Source organism: Idiotropiscis lumnitzeri, chromosome 17 (assembly GCF_059441095.1).
Source record: "Idiotropiscis lumnitzeri isolate Australia: NSW breed Sydney's pygmy pipehorse chromosome 17, RoL_Ilum_1.0, whole genome shotgun sequence".
NCBI classification, from domain to species: Eukaryota; Metazoa; Chordata; class Actinopteri; order Syngnathiformes; family Syngnathidae; genus Idiotropiscis; species Idiotropiscis lumnitzeri.
In genome coordinates, this window is record NC_142407.1 from 14,409,605 (window position 1) to 14,427,977 (window position 18,373).

At 43.4% G+C, this 18,373-nt stretch overlaps 1 protein-coding gene across 6 annotated transcripts in view; it reads left to right on the forward strand.

Moving 5' to 3' along the window:
* sgcd (sarcoglycan, delta (dystrophin-associated glycoprotein)) overlaps window positions 1–18,373 on the forward strand; it is a 95,505-nt gene that overhangs the window by 58,856 nt on the left and 18,276 nt on the right. For all 6 annotated transcript variants that reach the window (XM_088280023.1, XM_088280022.1, XM_088280020.1 and 3 more), the window contains 4 exons: window positions 6,835–7,020; window positions 15,160–15,261; window positions 16,129–16,216; window positions 17,250–17,369. In XM_088280023.1, the coding sequence (XP_088136149.1) occupies window positions 6,835–7,020; window positions 15,160–15,261; window positions 16,129–16,216; window positions 17,250–17,369 (496 nt within the window). The remainder of the gene's footprint in view (window positions 1–6,834; window positions 7,021–15,159; window positions 15,262–16,128; window positions 16,217–17,249; window positions 17,370–18,373) is intronic.

Genomic DNA, 18,373 nt, shown 5'->3' on the forward strand with positions numbered 1-18,373 from the left:
TATCCTTTTATGGTCCATGCACATTGTTCTCACTAGTAGGATAATCTTGAGACACTAGCAGTACACGCTACTAGTGTGACAAAACTGTGTACTTGACACTAGTACTTCTTGTCGCCTGAAATTATGTACTAGTAGTGCACAGATGTCAACTGGTCCACAGTATTGCCTCGAGATTATTACTAGTGTGCCGAAAATTGTCATCTAGTTGTTGCACTAGTGAATTGTCTTACTGGTGAGGACAAAGAAAGTACTAGTACATGGACTTTAAACTGGATAGCAGGGATAAGGAATCAATGCTCCAACAGCTGTTTAAAATCCAAAACGGCTTCTCTGTGGGAAAAAAAAAAAATGTGCTTCCCCTTAGGACGTTTATGATGGCATTGATTTACGATTTAGTTTCCCGCCTTTGCAGATATCACCACTTTGTTCCCGCGCCGTGGTTTCAAGGTTGCGCTTTGCAAGTCGCTCGTTGCCTGACGACCGTCGAAGCGCACGCACGTTGAATAAACGCGCGGCGCCAGTCAGACTTGTTAAGTCCAAAATGAAGTCAATGGAGGCGTCTCGGGACCGCCTTGGCAAACATTGCAAAATCCCCCCAAAAAAACTTTTTAAAAAGTGGTTGTGACAGCGTCCACATTTGACCCTGGAGGCGACACGGGATGGCACTTAAGATGCCATTTTGCGCAACTTTCAAACGAAAACTGGAGCCGTTAAATTTACATGGCAATTGCATTGTCGAGATGTACAACAGCATAAAAGTCTCTTTTTTTTTTTTTTTTTTTAAATTGCCGCAGGTGCATCTGACAAAATGGAGGACTTGTATGCTAAGTTACTAAAATGGCAGACAAAAACACTTTTGTAGTGTTTGTTCTTTGAACACTCCAAGACCCCGTTAAGTGGATAGTCAACTGGTGTAGCCACGATAGAGCGCCTCATTGTTCACCATGAGTGCTGCGACGAGGGAAGAGGGGCGGGGGTTGGGTTGTTGCAACTTGACAGCCCGCATTTGGCTGCTGTGGCCGCTTTGCGGCGGAAGGAAGAGAGAATTTTTTTATTTGATATTTTGCAAAGTCGGACTTGCCAGCCAAGGTGTGTTTGGGGGCTTTGGGCTGATGCGGCGGCTTTTGCGCGTTTTGGATGAAGATCACTCACATCTGATCAAAGTGTTCTTGCAGACTCCCTGGAATCGATGCGAAAATCATGTCATCTGTCTTTAATCGGAACGATCCTTTATGTTGACAGGCCATGCCTTTGGAGGATGATGAAGCGTCATGTTACTTATCATTTTATTAATTTTTTTTGGCTCCTTAATTTCATCACATAAAACAAAGTTTTGTTGGCCTCTCATCCTTTGTTTGCTGCGTCACCCCGCTTAACCGATGGGCACTTAGCATAAACGTGCCTGTTTTATCAGGCTAGAAAGCAGCCTGGCATCTTAGCGCATACTAATGATTTTTCAACTGCCTTCCAGAAACAAAAAAAAAATAAAATAACAGGACAACCAAACTTTTAAAGTGAGCGTTTCGTCGTGAACTGCGTTCAAAGCGCCGCTGAACATAAAACGGGCCAGACAGCCAAGGGAATTTGTCTATGGAAGGTTCATCTGGAATTGCGTGTTTTGCATAAAAAGTACTGTAAGGACATGAACTGACTGTGCTGAGGCAAAATAATAATAAAAAAAATCAAATAAAATAAACAGCACAAACCTCCTACAAGGCTGCCAAAAATCATCCTTCCTCAGCACTCGGCTGCGTCAGTCGAGTGCTCGTCTTTTTTTTTTTTTGTGCTGACATTCAGGGCGGCACATCTGCCAGCTGTGCTCCATTTTTGCCTCAAGATAGTCAATTATCGAATGGGATGCAGTTAGCGCGAAAATAACCGATCCAACGATGGCCAAAGCCTTCTTCGCAATATCGTACAAGAACGTGAGCCAATCCTTCGCACTTTGATTCCATTTCGTTCTCGATCCAAAGTCGGAAGCGGACGTGAGAGACGAGGCGACGTTTCTCTCAATCTGGTGTGGATATTTCAAGAAGCTCGCTTGAGTCCGCTTCAACTTCAAAGCAAGCCGACAAATCCGCATGCCTCCCGAGTCAAGTGCCATGACCTCCCTCTTGGCTAAAAATACACTTTGGTGTTGGTGGGTGGTCACAAGTGGAATCTAAACCTCAAGTTACCGAGGCTTGAGCGTGTTTAAAAAAAATTAAATTAAATTAAATTTAAAAAAAGTTGCTTTCCGAGGGGGGGGCTACTGAGTGAGTTTCTGGCCGCTTGTGTTTGGAACCCCAACATTCATAAACTTTTACAAGGATCCGCGCGCTTGTCTGTGATTCCACCTTGGAGACGGACAACAGAATCGTATCCGGCTATTTCTTCGCCTTTCAGCCGGGTTTTATCCTCATCCGCACTGGCCCTCCGCCGTGTTTAATACTTCCAGACAGTTAAAAACAAAAGAAAGCAACAAAGAAAAACAATTCCCTAATCACAGCAAACACTTTAACGAGTTTCGGCCCAGACAAAGCTTTTTTTTTTTTTTTTTTAAACACCAATAAAGGCAAAGAAAGAAGGGAAGGGGCGGGGGGGGTGAGAAAGCAATAAATTGTCTGCCGGTTACGGCGTTGAACGCAAGCCCGGCGGCAACGACGGCGAGAAAGCACGCTCACAGTAAAGAGATGAGAAACTTGCTCCTCTTTGGATTTATTCCTAATCTGCGTCGCGTGCGGCAAATGTTTTTTGCGAGTGCTAAGTAGCTTAAGCGTGCTCGTCAGCGGCTTTGTTAATAATGACGACGAGAGAAACGGACAGCCTGGCGTCGTCGTGTTTTAAAAAGAAGCCAGCGCCGAGCAACCGCTGCGACTCAACTTGATCAAAAACGTCACCTGTGGAGAAAACATTTTTTATTATTAGCGCTTGTCGTCATTTGGGCGGCGAGTAACGGCGGCGGCCCGTCCCAGCTGACTTTTGACTTCCACTCTGGACTGCTCTCCAGTCAAGCTAGTCCAACGCAATTTGTTTTCATCCAAGCCTCTTGTTCTGTTCTTGGCTCATTTCTCTTGTATTTCTAATTCCAATCTGTATTTTAATTTCCTTTGGCAAGTCGCTTGAAAACCAAAATATTCAAGACGGCTGTTTCTCTTGGCGTCTTTGACTTTCTAAATCCTCCACCCTTATGCTCTCAAAGCCATAATCCTGGACCGGATTCAAAGACACCTCCGGTGGAGTATCGCAGGGAAGTAGAAGTGACTTTGCCAGGCTCGGTGTGAACTGGCACCCCGCCGTCATGGCGACGACGGCGACGTCTTGGATTTATCCCAAACTCTGAAATCTCCAAAAGCTTTTTTTTTTCTTTTTCCGCCCCAAACAGACAAGAAATAAATTGGCGGGGGGGGGGAGCTACCGAATGAACAGCAGACGAACATTCGAACAAAATAACACAATTAGGATTGTAATTCTCCTTCATGATCCAAATGACATCATTTGGACTTTGGAAGAAAAGTTAATTAACTTTCTGAACTGAACTGTTATAGGGTTGAAAAGCCTGAAAATCATGAGGTCCTCCGTTAGCAGCTTTGAAATTCTTATGTGGAGCGACATTTGTATGCGGGGACAAGAATTGGAATTGGCGAGGGCAGTGCTTTGCAAAACTGGGCTTCAGGCACCCGGAAAAAAAATAATTTGCCATCAATTAGAGAACAACTGAGTTTTGTTCCAGAATAAAATGATAGGAAATTAGACAAATAAATAGGAAAATAAAGTTCTATTTTTTAAATAAAAAAAAAAAAAAAGAAAATCAGTTTTGATTATTCCGCAAACTAGGACACAGCATTAGCATTCCATTTGACATTGGTCGATTTCTTTCAATATGAAGATAATTGAATGTTTTGCCTTCATTTTTTTTCCCCCCACGGCGAGATTGATGCCTTTTTCTCCTTTAAAAATGATTTAAAACCCAATTTCCTTGCCGTGCCTCATTTGCGATTCAGTGGCGATTAATTAGCGATACGCGTGGAAGTGTTTGTTGCGAGCGCCCGCCGCATTAAAAGGGGTGTTTTATTTAAGGCTTTTTTGAGCGTGGAAAGCATCGGTTTGGCTCCAAGCAATTACGCGTCGTTGTTAATGATCAAGATGTGGCTGAAAATTAATCGCACAAGGCCACAGTGAAATTAAATGTTGCGTTTACTGTATCTGCACGCTCCCCCCTCAGGACAAATCTCACACTTTTAATGAAAAATGATACTTTGAAATGGGCGGGAAAGGCAGGTCATCGCCACATCGCTCGCCACCCTCCCCGAAGAAAGACGGCGGCGTAAAATTGCTTTTCTGTTTATTCTCTTTTTTCTGCACTTCTTTGCATTCACCTCGCGGTGAGAGGCTAACATCTTAATCATAATTGTGTCATGAACCATAAACACTCATATGCTCGGCGCGGGGGAAAGCGCCTCCGGCCGAGTTGGATAAAAAAACAACACTAAAAAAAAAAAAAAGCCCGTAATAACAGTGGTGTCGTTCTGCACATTTTTTCTTTTTCACTCGCTGTGTGACTCGATATTGGATGAAAAACCAGCTAAATATAGCACAAACATTGAACAACTCCATCATGTCCATTAAGGAGAAACGCGGGTTCCTCCTGGACTTGTCACGCGTCAAGCATTTATTTTCCACACGGCTATATAATACCATATACTACTAACGACGTTTTTCAACCGGCATGCTTGGAAGTCGCTGCAGTCTGACTTGTCTGTGAAATTCAATGTCATGACTCACAGCTCCCTATAGATGGTGCCATTGCAACACTTTGGATTTGAGATCAGCACAGCTTTTGAGTAGAAGATAAAGATTACGTGGTGAATCATAGCTTGTCGTTTGTGAGGGAGAGACATAACGAACATGGAAGTCACGCAAGTTGAGGCAGCTCACACTCGAAGAGCTTACAATATATACGGGAGAAAGCGGGGGTGGCCATTTAGTCTGTCGTGTGTTACCAGTAGTAGGTTTTTTTTTCCCGCCTGTTTGAACAACACTTTATGGATTGTCATCCGCCTAGCCACGCCCTTGGTGTTGTAAAAACTCATTAAGAGTTTCTTTGGCTGTTGGAAGTGTTCTTCCGTGACCTTAAACTTTCACCCGGTGAAACTTTTTAATCAGCCAATCACATTTCTGTAATGGTTTGTTTAGCCGCGCATTGCGTGGGATTATAAAGCGCCGCTGGCTCTCGGCTATTTGCTCAGTTGGTTTTCGTACAGCCGCCGAGGGGCTGCGGCCGTTGGCAACGGTCGGTCCTGGCTGGTACGGGTCCACGTGCAGTTCATAAAAGGGCCAAACCGGGCAGCTGCCTGGCAGTTTGGCACTCGGAAGCGGCCAATAACATTTTGTAAAAGCTCATTTCTCTGTGTAATCAGAGCCGTACTTTGTTTTGTTTTTTTGGGAGGGGGCTGTGTTTTTTTTTTCTTTCAGTCTCTGGTTGGTTGAACAAGAGAAGTAGCAGCAGTGCGATAACGAGGTCCAATAGTTTGTTTTGCCTCTAATTTGCTTCTCCTCCCCTGTTGTCCAAACTTGCTTTTGGCACAATTGTCCTCTTTCATTACTGGAGCGCCTTCGCTGGATTTTTTTTTTTGTCTTTTCCAGAGAGCCTTTGAATACAAAGTCACATTGAATAATCAAGTGAGACAAAACGGCAATTAAATCTGATTATCACCGCCCCAAGTATTTTTAGCACTTCCGCCGATATTGCTCCCGAAATAGTCCGCCCCGTCTTCTGTCGGATTAGGTTTTAGTGAACCAACAGTGATTTTGTTTTGTCTGTCTGATGCGAAAAAAAAAAAAAAAAAAGAATACTTTTGGCCTTATTGAATTTTTGTCATTTTTACGTGAAAACTTATCAACAAGTCAACGAAACAAAAGGAATCAACATTTTCTGCTATAACCCAATTTTGCATACAAGTCAGAAATCGTCGTTGTCGATCACAAACTCACAATATGCTAAAGCCATAGTTTCCATGAAAAACCTTGAAAGGTTATGAACAAGAGAACAAACGAAAAACTGTGAGCACTGCCGGAACTGACGAAGCGCGTCTTATTAGAGAACCGCGCAAGCTAGCTCATCACGCGCCGTTCTTGACTTCAAAACGCCGTTTATCGATACAATTGGAAACCCTCGTCGTCGTCGTTCCTGTTCTCATAGATTAGGCTTGAGTGAAACGGCTCATGAGGGGGCGAGGAAACCAGTGGAACTAAATCCCGGGAAATGGGACTGCCAAGGTTGAAGCCTGCTGCGAATAATCTGAATTTTCATTGCTAGCTTTGCTCTCTCGCCTGGTGATTTTCCCTCCCGTCCGCTAGCCCGGGACATCAAAATAAGATCCGCCCTGCGATCGGAATGAAAACAAGCCAGTTAGCCCGCAACCGGGGCCCGCCTGTCTTGTGTCATTTGTTTCAGTTAGCCGCTAATGCGCCCGCTTGTCAAAAGCCATTTGACGGCCGAAACACAAGAGGACGGTAAATTGTATTTTAGCCGCCGAGGTATTAAGGCCGGCCCATTACGGCTGCGCGTCAAGTGCCTCGTCGGTGTGGTCGGGCAATTAGAGTCATCATTAATCGCTATCGGATGGCATCGACGGGGCCGAGGCGACGCGGTGGCGTTATGTTGGGCTTATGGGACGATCAATCAACGTGATCACAAACGAAACGTTTGTCGTGCCTGACACACACTCGCCGGCGAAGAGCATCACGTGAGGAAACGCATCAAATAAAAAAAAAAAAAGAATTGTGACTTACTGGGTCGTCGTGTGAATTTGTCCTTTGCATAATGACATTCTGTTCTGCCCCCCCCCTCAGATGACCCAAGAACAGTGCAGTCATAGGAACAATGTCCAGAGTTCAGAGCAAGCGCAAGTGTACAAAGTGGGAATCTACGGCTGGAGGAAACGCTGCCTTTACTTCTTCGTGCTGCTGCTGATGATCCTCATCCTCGTCAACCTGGCGCTCACCATCTGGATCCTCAAGGTCATGAACTTCACCATCGTAAGTCCCCCCCCGCCCCCTTCGCTGATAAACTCTTGACAACTTGTACAGCTTGCATGTGAGTGTTCGTTTCGTGTCACCTTAAATGTTCGCAACTCAATCGCTGGCAACAAAAGTGAGTGCACCCCGTTGTGAGACGGTCCAAATTGAGCCCAGTTAGCCATTTTCTTCTCCTGTGGCATGTAACTTGATTGTGTTACAAGATCTCGGGTGTGAATAGGAATCAGGGGTGGTAAATTATGTGTCATTGCTGGAAAAAAAGGAATTGGTGTTCAACATTAAGATGGCCTAAGCTATTAGAAGACTTTTTTTGTTTTGTGATATTTTTGTTTCAAACTAGGAATTGTACATTTTTGCCAGTAGCAAACTTGCGTGCCAAAAAGCAGCCTGGTTGTCACAAAGAAATACGAGGGCCAATCGTTGGCTTGTCATTCGTCACTCGCGGGGGAGTAGTGCTGGAAACGATGACGTCCTTGTCACCGCTAACGCGTTTGCAATTTTTGTGCCTCCTCTCGAACATGCGGGCTGACATATTCAAATGTACATCAACGAAAAAAAAAAAAGAAAAATTGAAAAATAAATGTGACCTTTGAAATGTTTTTCTGAAGAATTATGGGTTTTTTTTTGTTTTGTTTTTTTTAAGAATATAAACAGTACTATTTTATTCACGTAAAATGTACGGGGGGGTTTTTTTCCCAAAATTTTTGTAGGTATTTTTTAAACTTTTTTTTTTTTTTTAACTGTTTCATGAAAAATTAGTTTGGATTTTTTTTAAGGGTAAAAATTTCTGCAAAAATAATGAATGAAAAAAAAAATACCCCGCCAAAAAAATATCCTGAAATGTCAAAATTAAGAATTTTTTTTTAATTTATTTATTTTCTTTTTTTTTTTTTTAACCCGCTACACACATGAAACCTCCGCCCAGTTGTGTTAAAGAAATACAGGGACCAATCTTTGGCTCCTCATTTGTCACCCAAGGGGGAAGAGCGTTGCTGGAAACGACGACGTCCTTGTTGCCGCTAAGACGTTTGGAATGTTTTGCCTTCTTTTGAATGCGCCGGCCGACATATTAAATCGTCATGGCGCCTCACATGTGTCTCGACAAAGTGTTGGCAGATTTATGCGGAGCTCATATTAAAGCCCTGCTGTGAAGTGGACCTCATGTTTTATTCAAAACTACCGCCGTGTGTGCGATGGCATGTTCTGTGTGTGTGTGTGTGTGTGTGTGTGTGTGTGTCACGCTTTTGTAATATGCGAGTCATCATGAGCACGGTGGATTACAGAGGGGCGAGACAGATGCGTTGACACAGGCAGAGGGAGAAAGTCGGCATGAAAGCCAGAGGCGGGAAACAAGAGTGGAATCTCAACTCACGTGTTTCGTGCAGAATGGAGTCCATTCATCAAATGCAGTCAGTTGGTTAAAAAAAAAAAAGTGAATTTTCCAGAAAAATGATCATGTATGGTTAAGGGTTCACAAAATACACAGTAGGTAAAGACATCAATTTGGTGCGTTTGGAGACGACCAGGAAGTTGCTTTTGCAAAATACGTACGTAGTTGTAAATTCGCAAAATGGACTCCTTCTTTTCTCTCTTTCACTTAGCTCCCTTTTTCCATTTCACCATTCTTCTGATTATTATATTTCCATGACTTTGGTCTTTCCAGATCAACTCAAGGTGTGTATCTCCAGACCACTTTTCACCAGTAATGCATTTGGAGGCTCTCAGCAGATAAACGCCCCTCTCTCCATGCGCCCGATTGTTGGCGATAGGAAGAGAAGCCAGAGCTGTCATTTTCCTTCTGATTGCAGCACCGCCTCCCCCAGGGCTGTCTTCCTTTTTTTTTTTCCTGGAAACAGAGAGTCTATCAGGACTACCTGCGACTGACGTGGTTGTTTAAATGTTTTAATGCAGACCTCCACCAAGGCTTTGAAAATTGTACAAGGTGATCAAGGCGTGAACTGACAAAAGTGGCATCTGGATCACATTTGAATTAATCTTGGGTTGACATATGTTAATCTTGCATCTTTTAATCTTAAATCACATGCAGTTTGAGTTGGTATCTTGATGGTTGATAGGATTTACCATTTGGGATTTACATTAGTCAAATGCGTAATCTGGATCAAATCTGAATTCATTTCCATTTCAAATATGAGCCTCTCATTCTACAACCACGTGGCAACTTGTTTTAATTTAAACGTGCTTCTAAATGTGGATCTGCTTGAAAATGAAACTTGTTTTGGGAATTTCAAATTCTGTCGACGCAACTCGACATCAAAAACACAAACATCTTCAAATGTGGACTGGCATTTCCTGCACTGGATTTGAAGTCCCCCGATTGAGCGTTTTTCTGTTGTTGTTTTTTTTTTTTTTTTCATTTCTTCTTTTGATTTGATTCCGTGCCTGATATAGTCCTTTTTTGAAAAAACAAGTTACGTACAACCAAACCGCTTCACGGACATATAAAGAAAGCAAGAAAATAAAACCGTAACTCCGTTGGTGGAGCATAAAGAAAATATAGCCGAACATATTTCCAGCCAAGGTGGAAATGTCAAGGCTTTTCCTTTTTTTGCCCCCCCCTCGACGCGGCTCCCCTCCTGAACAATCGCGAGCTGCCTAATGGCTGCCATCGGCCTTAAATCTCCCACCGCTGATGAGATTGGAGCTGCGAGGGCTCTTATTTGAGGCAATTAGGAGCCCCTGACCCCGCCCCCGCGCCCTCCTCCTAGCTTTTAGCAAAAGGTCAGTGGCCATGGAGTTAAGACCAACCCGGGGATGGCTGTCAAACAAAAAGTCCGATCGGCGTCTGTGCCAACCAGTTTTCACGGTTCGTGTGTAATTTGAGGAGGCGCTAATCAGACACGCGAGCGCAGTTCGAGACGTGAAGGCTTTGCCACTTTTTTTTTCTTTAAGGAGAAATTAGTCGTTTGTATTGCAGCCAACAGAAAATGATTAAATGCAAAACAATGAGGAACAAATAATTACCCGCCGCCGTAGCCATATTTCATTTTTGGTGTGTGTGTTGGTCTGAAAAAGCAAAACTTTGTAGTGTTGCGTTGAGATGAAATGAATTCTTCCATTTTCCACTCGGGTGGCTTGCGCTTGTTTGGCCGTAATTGCTTCGGAAGAAAACAAGTGTGAATGTGGAAATGAGCTTGGGCTGCCATCTCTTTCGTTTCACGTTGTTGCTTGACTCGCACAACTTCAAAAGTCGTTTGTCAAGGGAAAACCTTCAACTGTACAGGTGAGGCGTTTATGTTGCGCGAGTATTCATTACGTTATAATTTAGATTGCTTTCTCAATCATCAAGCAAGAATTTGTATCAAGCAAAGCATGCCTCCTCTTCTTTGTAAAGAAATCCAAACTATAATGACACGACTGAAAGTTCAAACTAAATATGCAGAAGTTAAAAAGAAATTTTTGTTACTTTAATTCCTTTATTTTTATTTATTTTAGAATATTTTTATTGCTATCCTAAAAATCATCCTTTGAATACGCTAATGCGGTTAAAGAGTTGGCAACAAGCTTAGCGAATAACAACTTACATTTTTCTTTCATTTTTTTTAATGTGCATTTCCATTTTCAATTTGCATTTATTTCCTCTTAGAATATTCGTCGTCTTGCACTTTTATCTGTTAGGATTATTTAGTGAAGCTTATTGCAAATAAAACTTAAATACAGTAAAAGTACCCTTTTACGTTTTTTGTTTTTTTTCCCTGTGGCAAAAGTTGATCAAGTGTCTGACCATGTGTAGCAAATATTGATCAAATCAGTTCTACAAGTCTCAAGTATTCAATTTATTCTTTTTTTAGCATTTCATGGCAGACCTGATCAAATACTTCCGTAGGCCTGGCATGGCCCGCAGGCCCAAGGTTTCCCACCCCTGGATCAGAGGAGTGTGAGGCGGCCTCGCTCAAATAATGTATTTTTTTTTTCTTTTTTTTTTTTTTGCCTTCAGTAAGAAAAGCAGCAAAAACGGAACGTAAAATGCCACTTCAGCGTCCTCCAAGGCATCTCGAGTGGCCGCCGCAGGAAATCCTATTTAAAAAAAAAAAGAAAGATTCCACTGCACAAAAGTGGCAAATTAAAGATTTTTAATTTTATTCAATATTTTTGGCGGAAGGTATTCAAGGCTGCCAAATTTACAGGGTGCGCACCTGAAGTGGTTTTTACAAGGACTAACGAGCGTGTTCAATGTAGCCTCACATTATGACTTGGTGAGCTATTATTTTTATAGTATTGAAGGTTTTTTTTGTTGTTTTTTTTTTTAAAAAGCTTGTTTCAAAAAGTGTCATACCTACAAGAGCTTAGAAGCAGTAAGAAAACTCGTCGTCCATTTTCCTTGTCCCCTTTCGGGTCGCGGGCAAGCTGAAACCCGTTGGAGCCGACTCTGTGGCGAGAGAATCGAGAACTGTTTGCCAGTCGTTCGCTGAGCTCAAATAGACATCAGATCCACACCTACCGGCGTTATTACGCTTACTCCCCTTTTTGCAGCCCTTATGGAAAAAAAACAAAAAAGTTAACTTGATTTTGAAGGAGGCCTTTATTTCCCTTAAGAGGCTTTTCTGCAGTTGGTTGCGTAACGTCGTTTCCACGCACACACGGCAACATGGCTGTGACAGCGACCGTTCTCTTGCCAATGAGCCATAAAAACAATAAAGCGCGTCCAATTAAGCCCAAGTAATGACTTAATAATCGAGAGCTTAATCGCTCCACTTTGACTCCATTTATTCATAACAGTGTGTGTCCGTGCCGTCATCCTCGTGAGGCCCGGTCGCCAACATTCAAAAGCCACACACACACACACACGCAAGAGAGAGAGAGAGCGAGTGCGAGTGCAAGTGAGCCCCGCCGGTTGCAAACATCAGCCGTCAATCACGAGCATCGCAAAGGCATCAGCGGTGCCGAAGCAAACAGGAACTCCATCCGCGATTCTGACAAGTAGCAGCTGCAGGCCAAGAGGCACGATGGCGGCTTTCTTACACTTGCGTGCGTCCACAACGTCTATGCGTTAATGGTGAAGTCCTTTCATCCGAGACTCTTTATATCGGGGTAAATGTATGCTGATTCCCACTTAAAATCATTTTAAATCACATCCCTAGTTTATAACTATGTAACTAAAAGACAGCAACTAAATAACTATAACAAATTATCTAAGTCATGCTAAGCTACTAAAGCAAAGTAAAGCAAGCCAAAATTGTCAGGAAAAGCCTACAAGAACAGCTGAACTTTATTTGGGGATAATCACAAGCACAGTGTTAGTTATAAGTGGGTGTGCACACTTGTGCAACCTGTCTGTTTTATTTTTTTACATTTCAAATCAAGTCATACGGCTAATAGGTGATGTTAATGATCTTTGTCGGAGAAACTGGCATTTGTACAGGGGTGTGTAGACTTTTGCTATGCACTGCGTGTATCAACACTGTACATTCACTAAGACCAAAGGGCACAAGAACTAACCACACTGCATCACGAGCAGGTTGCAAGAGAGATATATAGACAGGCCCCGCCTCCCGTCTTCCCTTTCCCGCGCCGTCGTCGCTATCTCGCCTCATTTACGCTGCGACCGGTCGCCCCCTTGCCCAAATCTGACTCTGTTGCGTTTATCTCTCTCTATGTGTCTGATGGTTCCTTCTCAGGCTTGAAGACTCGCCCCTTGCCCTCACCCTCTCTTCTTTTCTAATCCCATTGATGGATGATGCCGTACGGCGGCGAGGACCTCAATCACGCCTCTCGGGAGACGGTCGGGGGAAAGGACGATCTCAAAGCTAATTCCGCCGATAGCCATCGCGTAGCGTTGAGTAACCGCTAGCTTAGCCGCCGTGTGCTCGTCACCTGTGATCCGTAAAACGTCTCGTGCCTCTTGTCGAATTGTATGCAACTGATCATAGGACGCGCTAAAATACGTCTAAAGAAATTAAAATGTTATTTTGAGTGAGAGTTGGATGACGCACGGATCGATTGGTCACGCCTGCGGCCCACTTGGCAGGCGTGACCGAGCTGCACTTTGAAACAGTTCCGACTGTGAGTGGGTGAACGAACACGCAACAGTGATTGGGTATTCCGTCGTGAGGGGACAAGTTGCTGCACAACATGTTACGACACTGAAGGCGTGCAACACTAAATTTAGGCATGCTTGTATGCTGCACCGTCGTTAAAAAAAAAAAAAAAAAATCGGCAATATAACTGGGGTCGGAGTGCAAACGATGATCGTCTCTGCTTTAATAACGGAAACAATTTGACCATGACATCCAGTAACAAACAACAACTGTTCCGCTTTTTCTTTTTGCTCCACTGAGCAGATGGTGACTCATCCAGTCGAGTCTTATTCTCAAATAAACCTTTTGATCTCCATTGTGAGAGTTTTTTTTTTTTTTTTTTTTTTTTTTTGGGGGGGGGGGCACACTTCTTGATAAGAAAAACCGGCGAGTCCTAACTAGGTCTTCCATACCAAGGGGTGGAGTAAGAGTAAATCCCGGCTGATCTTTAGGCGAGAGAGGTGTGATACACCCCCGCCTCCCCCCCCCAAAAAATAAGGGGGGCAAAAGAGAGAGAGAGAGAGAGACACGATGCAGTCTTTCCCGCATTACTTGATCATTTTTTTAAGCAAAAAAAAATCCAGATGACGGCTACTCATAAGTAAATAAACGTTTTAAATAGATTTATTTTTTTTTTTTTGCTTTTGTGGACTGGTGTATTTTTAATGTCGGGAATCATTTCCCCCTGGGCCGCGAGACGTCTATATTTGCTTTAGCCTCGGGTTCGCCGGGGCTTGATGCATATCGACGCTCGCGCTCAATAATAGCCTGAGTGCTTTGTATTATTGATAACCGGGCTTCGCCGTACCTCGGAAAGCATCTAAAGGAAGATGAAGGCGAAGGATGATGAATGCTTATGGAGGTGGGAGATACAAGCTGTTGCGTTAGCGTCCACGTCGGCGTTGCTCGGCCGTCGGAGTGGTAGAGCGACACGCGTGCACACAAACACGTTCGCTTCAGTGACGACATTGGACGCAATGATCGATGGAGCACCAGACGTCTTTTCAAATATGTATCACCGGTTTCACCGACCAACACGGAAATGGGTGGACTTGACAAGACGCATGAAAAAGTCTCGAGAACTCTCTCTCGGCAATTCACCCATAGATAATAATTTTTTTCCGCAAACCACCTTTGAAGAAAACTGACTTCCAATCTGAAGTCTAATTACATTTGCTGTCAACTTTAATGAATACTTTTTCGATGTTTTCTTTTTGCCGTGCCTTGTGTTCCATCCCAATGCGACTGCAGCGGCGGTGCGACCGAACGTGAAAACAAAGAGCCGGAGGGTAGGGCGAGGGATGGCAGGTGGCATAAAAAGCCGAGTAGACAAGGAAGAAAACACGGTTGTCGTCGCGGGAGCCCAAACAAGGGTGAAGACTTTTCAGGAGATGAAAGTGGGCTTTTTGCAGGCAGCCCTGAAGGAGAAGAAGGTGAAGATGCTCATCTGAGTGTCCTGCTAAGAAGTCGTTGTCGTCTCGTGAATTATTCATGGGGGCTCGCCTCGCCGTGTGCACGCTAAGGAGAAGAAACAAACAAAAAAAAGTTTGGATTGGAAGGCCAAGTAAAAACTGTTTCATCGCGTGACTGAACAATGCGGCTAATTAACTCGCTACACATCACAAGTCACTATTTATTTACTGGGACACATTGACAAAAAAAAATAAAAAATTCACTGTGCGTGTGTGTGTTCATGCGCGTGTGTGTCCAGCTCAGCAGTTGACTAAATAACCCTCCCTGGCGCCGAAAGATAGTATTGAGAAGCAATACGCTTTTTCCACAATATCATACTTTCAAAAGCATCCCAGACTACGCCGGGATTCAGCTCCCTTGATCTCCATGAGCTCCCTTAGAACCCAGGGGAGGAGCAAGGGTAAAAAAACAAAAGCAAAGCGTATTTCCACGTCTTATCTTTACACTGATCTAGCAGGTGATGTCAAAAAACGAAAAGGCAGGATATCAAGTGGCTGCTTAATATCCTCTCTTGCCGGCATTGTGTGAGCTGCAAGTGGAAATATGTGAGTGACAAGGTGGACGTGCATTAAATATTCAGCACATTATGACCTGCGTGTGTGTGTGTGTGTGTGTGTTTGTTTGCGTGCAGGACGGCATGGGCAACCTGAGAATAACAGAGAAGGGCCTCAAGTTGGAAGGGGACTCGGAGTTCCTTCAGCCTCTCTATGCCAAAGAAATCCAGTCCAAACCGGTAAGTCACTTTCATGCTCTATGAATGGATAGAATGGTAAAATAAGATGGTAAAATGTTCAAATGAATAAATAAATCAATCTTGACGCTTTTCATTATATTGCATTATTTTTATTTTTATTTTTTTTATGTACTTGTTACATTCATCCTCCCTTGATTCAATGTCGGAGTTAAAAATCAAATTGTGTCTTCATTTTGCTCTTGCGTCACATTTAAGCCATTTTTTTTCCAACACTTGTTCATTGACTGAGTGATTAGTCAAAAGAAACAACAACAACAATTTATTGGCCGCACTTGAAATAACATTCATTTGGCAACCGCGGCTGTATTTTCCTCTTCAAATATCCTCCCCCCCCTTGCTCGACTCACTGCCGTTTCTTCGTAACCGCCGAGACGTTTATGAAGCGTCGCCGCCTTAAAGAAAAGATGTGCAGACTCGCATGCACACATTCTCTTTGTGTTTGGTGAGAGACGACGACGTCCTGCTGGGACGAACATGCTCCGTTGCCGCGGCGACGGGAAAGGATGTAGGACGACGGATCAGAAGATGGCGGGTGCCAATCGTTTACAGTGAACCCTCGCGTAGTGGAAGGAATACGTTCCAGAAACACATCGTGATAAAACCTGCGTAACAGAGAGACTATTTTGAAAAGAAAAATAATTTTAAAAAAATAAATAATAATTTATATATATATATATATATATATATATTTATAAAATACAATAAAATAAAAAATATTTAATATATATAAATATTTTTTTTTATTTCATATATATATATATATATATATATATATATATATATATGAACTTGTTTGTATTCTTAATGAATTAAATGCAAACTTTTTTGTCTTTTGTCCATCCACAGGGTCGCCCTCTGTACCTGCAGTCATCCCGAAACGTATCGGTCAACATCGTCAACAGCAACAACCAGCTGCTCACGCAACTCGTAACAGGTACGAAGCGACCCGAAACTAAAAAGATGTTCAAGGTTCACTTGCAGAGCGTTTTTTTTTTTCAAAGGCTGACGACACGCAGGGCAACACCACAATAAAAAAAGAGTTTTTCTTTCTGATCGTTTGTGTTTGTAAATAGACGCAACGTGTTTGTTTGGGCTATGCCGATACATTTCAAAGGCGACTTTTATGTAAGACGTCACGCTGGTATTAAATATACATTTGAAGTCAATTTTAAACAACACGAGAAAAGACAGATCTGAAGTCCCACATTTATTTATTTATTTTTCCTCACCCAAATCTCCGTGGAATTGTACAACTTGGCATGTCACTTAATCCTTCATGCTATACTGCACCGCTCCTTTAATGTGCCATCAGGCTGCCGCAATCCACACCCGCCGTAACTCTGCTGCGACGTTGCACTCTGGCGCTAATAGCGCCTGGCAGACCGGCGAGGGATACAAATCACTCTGAGTAAACATGCACGCCGAGTGTCTTTGGCTCTGACGCGCCAACGCTGTCTGAAAGGGATGCGAACAACACCAGTCGCCGTTTCCAAATGGAGAGCGACAGAATCAATTGCGAGTGTCAATCAGCCGCTGTTTTTCCACTCCTTCGGCATACCACTTTAGTTTCGGGGGGGCACACTGTTTCAAAAACGAAGATTTCATTGCAATTCGTTCAGTATTTGAGCAGCTCGGGCGCTCCCTCGTTAGGAAAGTACGGAAAGTACTGCCGCTGGAGTTCACCTCAAAATGGCTGACTTGCTGTTTAATTTTGGACGATGGTACTTGAGACTTTTCCGTGCATCCTGTTACAGGATATTTTCAATTTCAATTCAATTGAGTCGAGTAAATTGATTTTTCAAGTGATTTACTTCCGAGCAAGTCACGCTACCCAAGCATAAGGACAAAGTGTTCGTTTTTTTAACTCATTCACTACCATTGACGGCTAAAGACGTCAAAGATCCATTTATTTTTTCTTTTTGCTGGGCTGGTATTAAGTGTCTTCTTCTGTGTTTGTTGGCGTTCAGGATCGAGCGGGTTCAAAGCGCGAGGCAAGCTGTTCGAGGTCAAATCCACATCGGGCAAACTCCTCTTCTCGGCCGACGAGCAGGAGGTGGTGGTTGGCGCCGAGCGGCTTCGGGTGATGGGTGAGTGGCCTGTCCCGCCGTTGTGGTTTAGTTTTGGACCGAACAACTCCAAAAATGAAACCACTCTCTTAATTTCATAGCGTTGCTCTTCCGTGCGCCTTTTTTTTTTTTTTTTTTAATTTCGTTTTTGTCCAAGATGATTTGTACAATTGCGTCGACGTGATGGTGGCGGTATTGCCCAACTGAAGGCGCAGGTGTCGCATGCAACGCCCACGCGCAGAATCGTTTGCAGAAAAATACCCATTTGTCGCGGTGAGCCTTTCACCAGCGTAATGCGCTCATATTTGAGTAAAAACACATTCTGCAAAAAAAAAAAAAAAATGTGAAGGATTCCCCTTCGAGGCGTCGCAGAAGACAATTTGCTCCTCGCTTTTGCAGATGGGAGCGATTACTCTGGCCGCTCATCTACATGCACTTAACATCCTTTGCAGTCATATTTGGTTAGCGTCAACCTACTGGAAAGTGCCGCCGAGCCACAGATGGCGAGGAGGAGATGGAGCCACGGATAATTGGACGGACGTTGCATTGTTCCACTTTGAAATCTGGGCGAAGACGTTCGCGCTTTGCTTTTTTTTTCTTTTTTTTTTTGTTAAAACAGACTTATGCATTTTTTAAAAATATCTTGAAGCGCTTCCCAGGTGTCTTATTAACGTTTCCGTGTCGCATTCTTGTTTTAGCTTTGCTGAAATCAGCCAGTTTTGAGGTTGCGGTCCTGTCTCTTGGCCTCTGTTGTCATGACAACCCCAGGTGAACATTTTTGGCCACGTTTTCAGAAATGGGCCGAGAAAAAAAAGATTTCACCATTTGTATATTATAATACTAATACGCAATTGATGATTTTTGATGAGAAAAAATTCTCTGGACAATTTCAAAGCATTTTCTGGGAATGTGATGGGATGCGAACCACTTTTGTACCGTGCTGCCTACCAGAGCGCCATTATTTTCAATTTCGCGCACCCCCTGAAGGGCGTTCAACCGCAGTCTAGAAATCTCTGGCATAGACC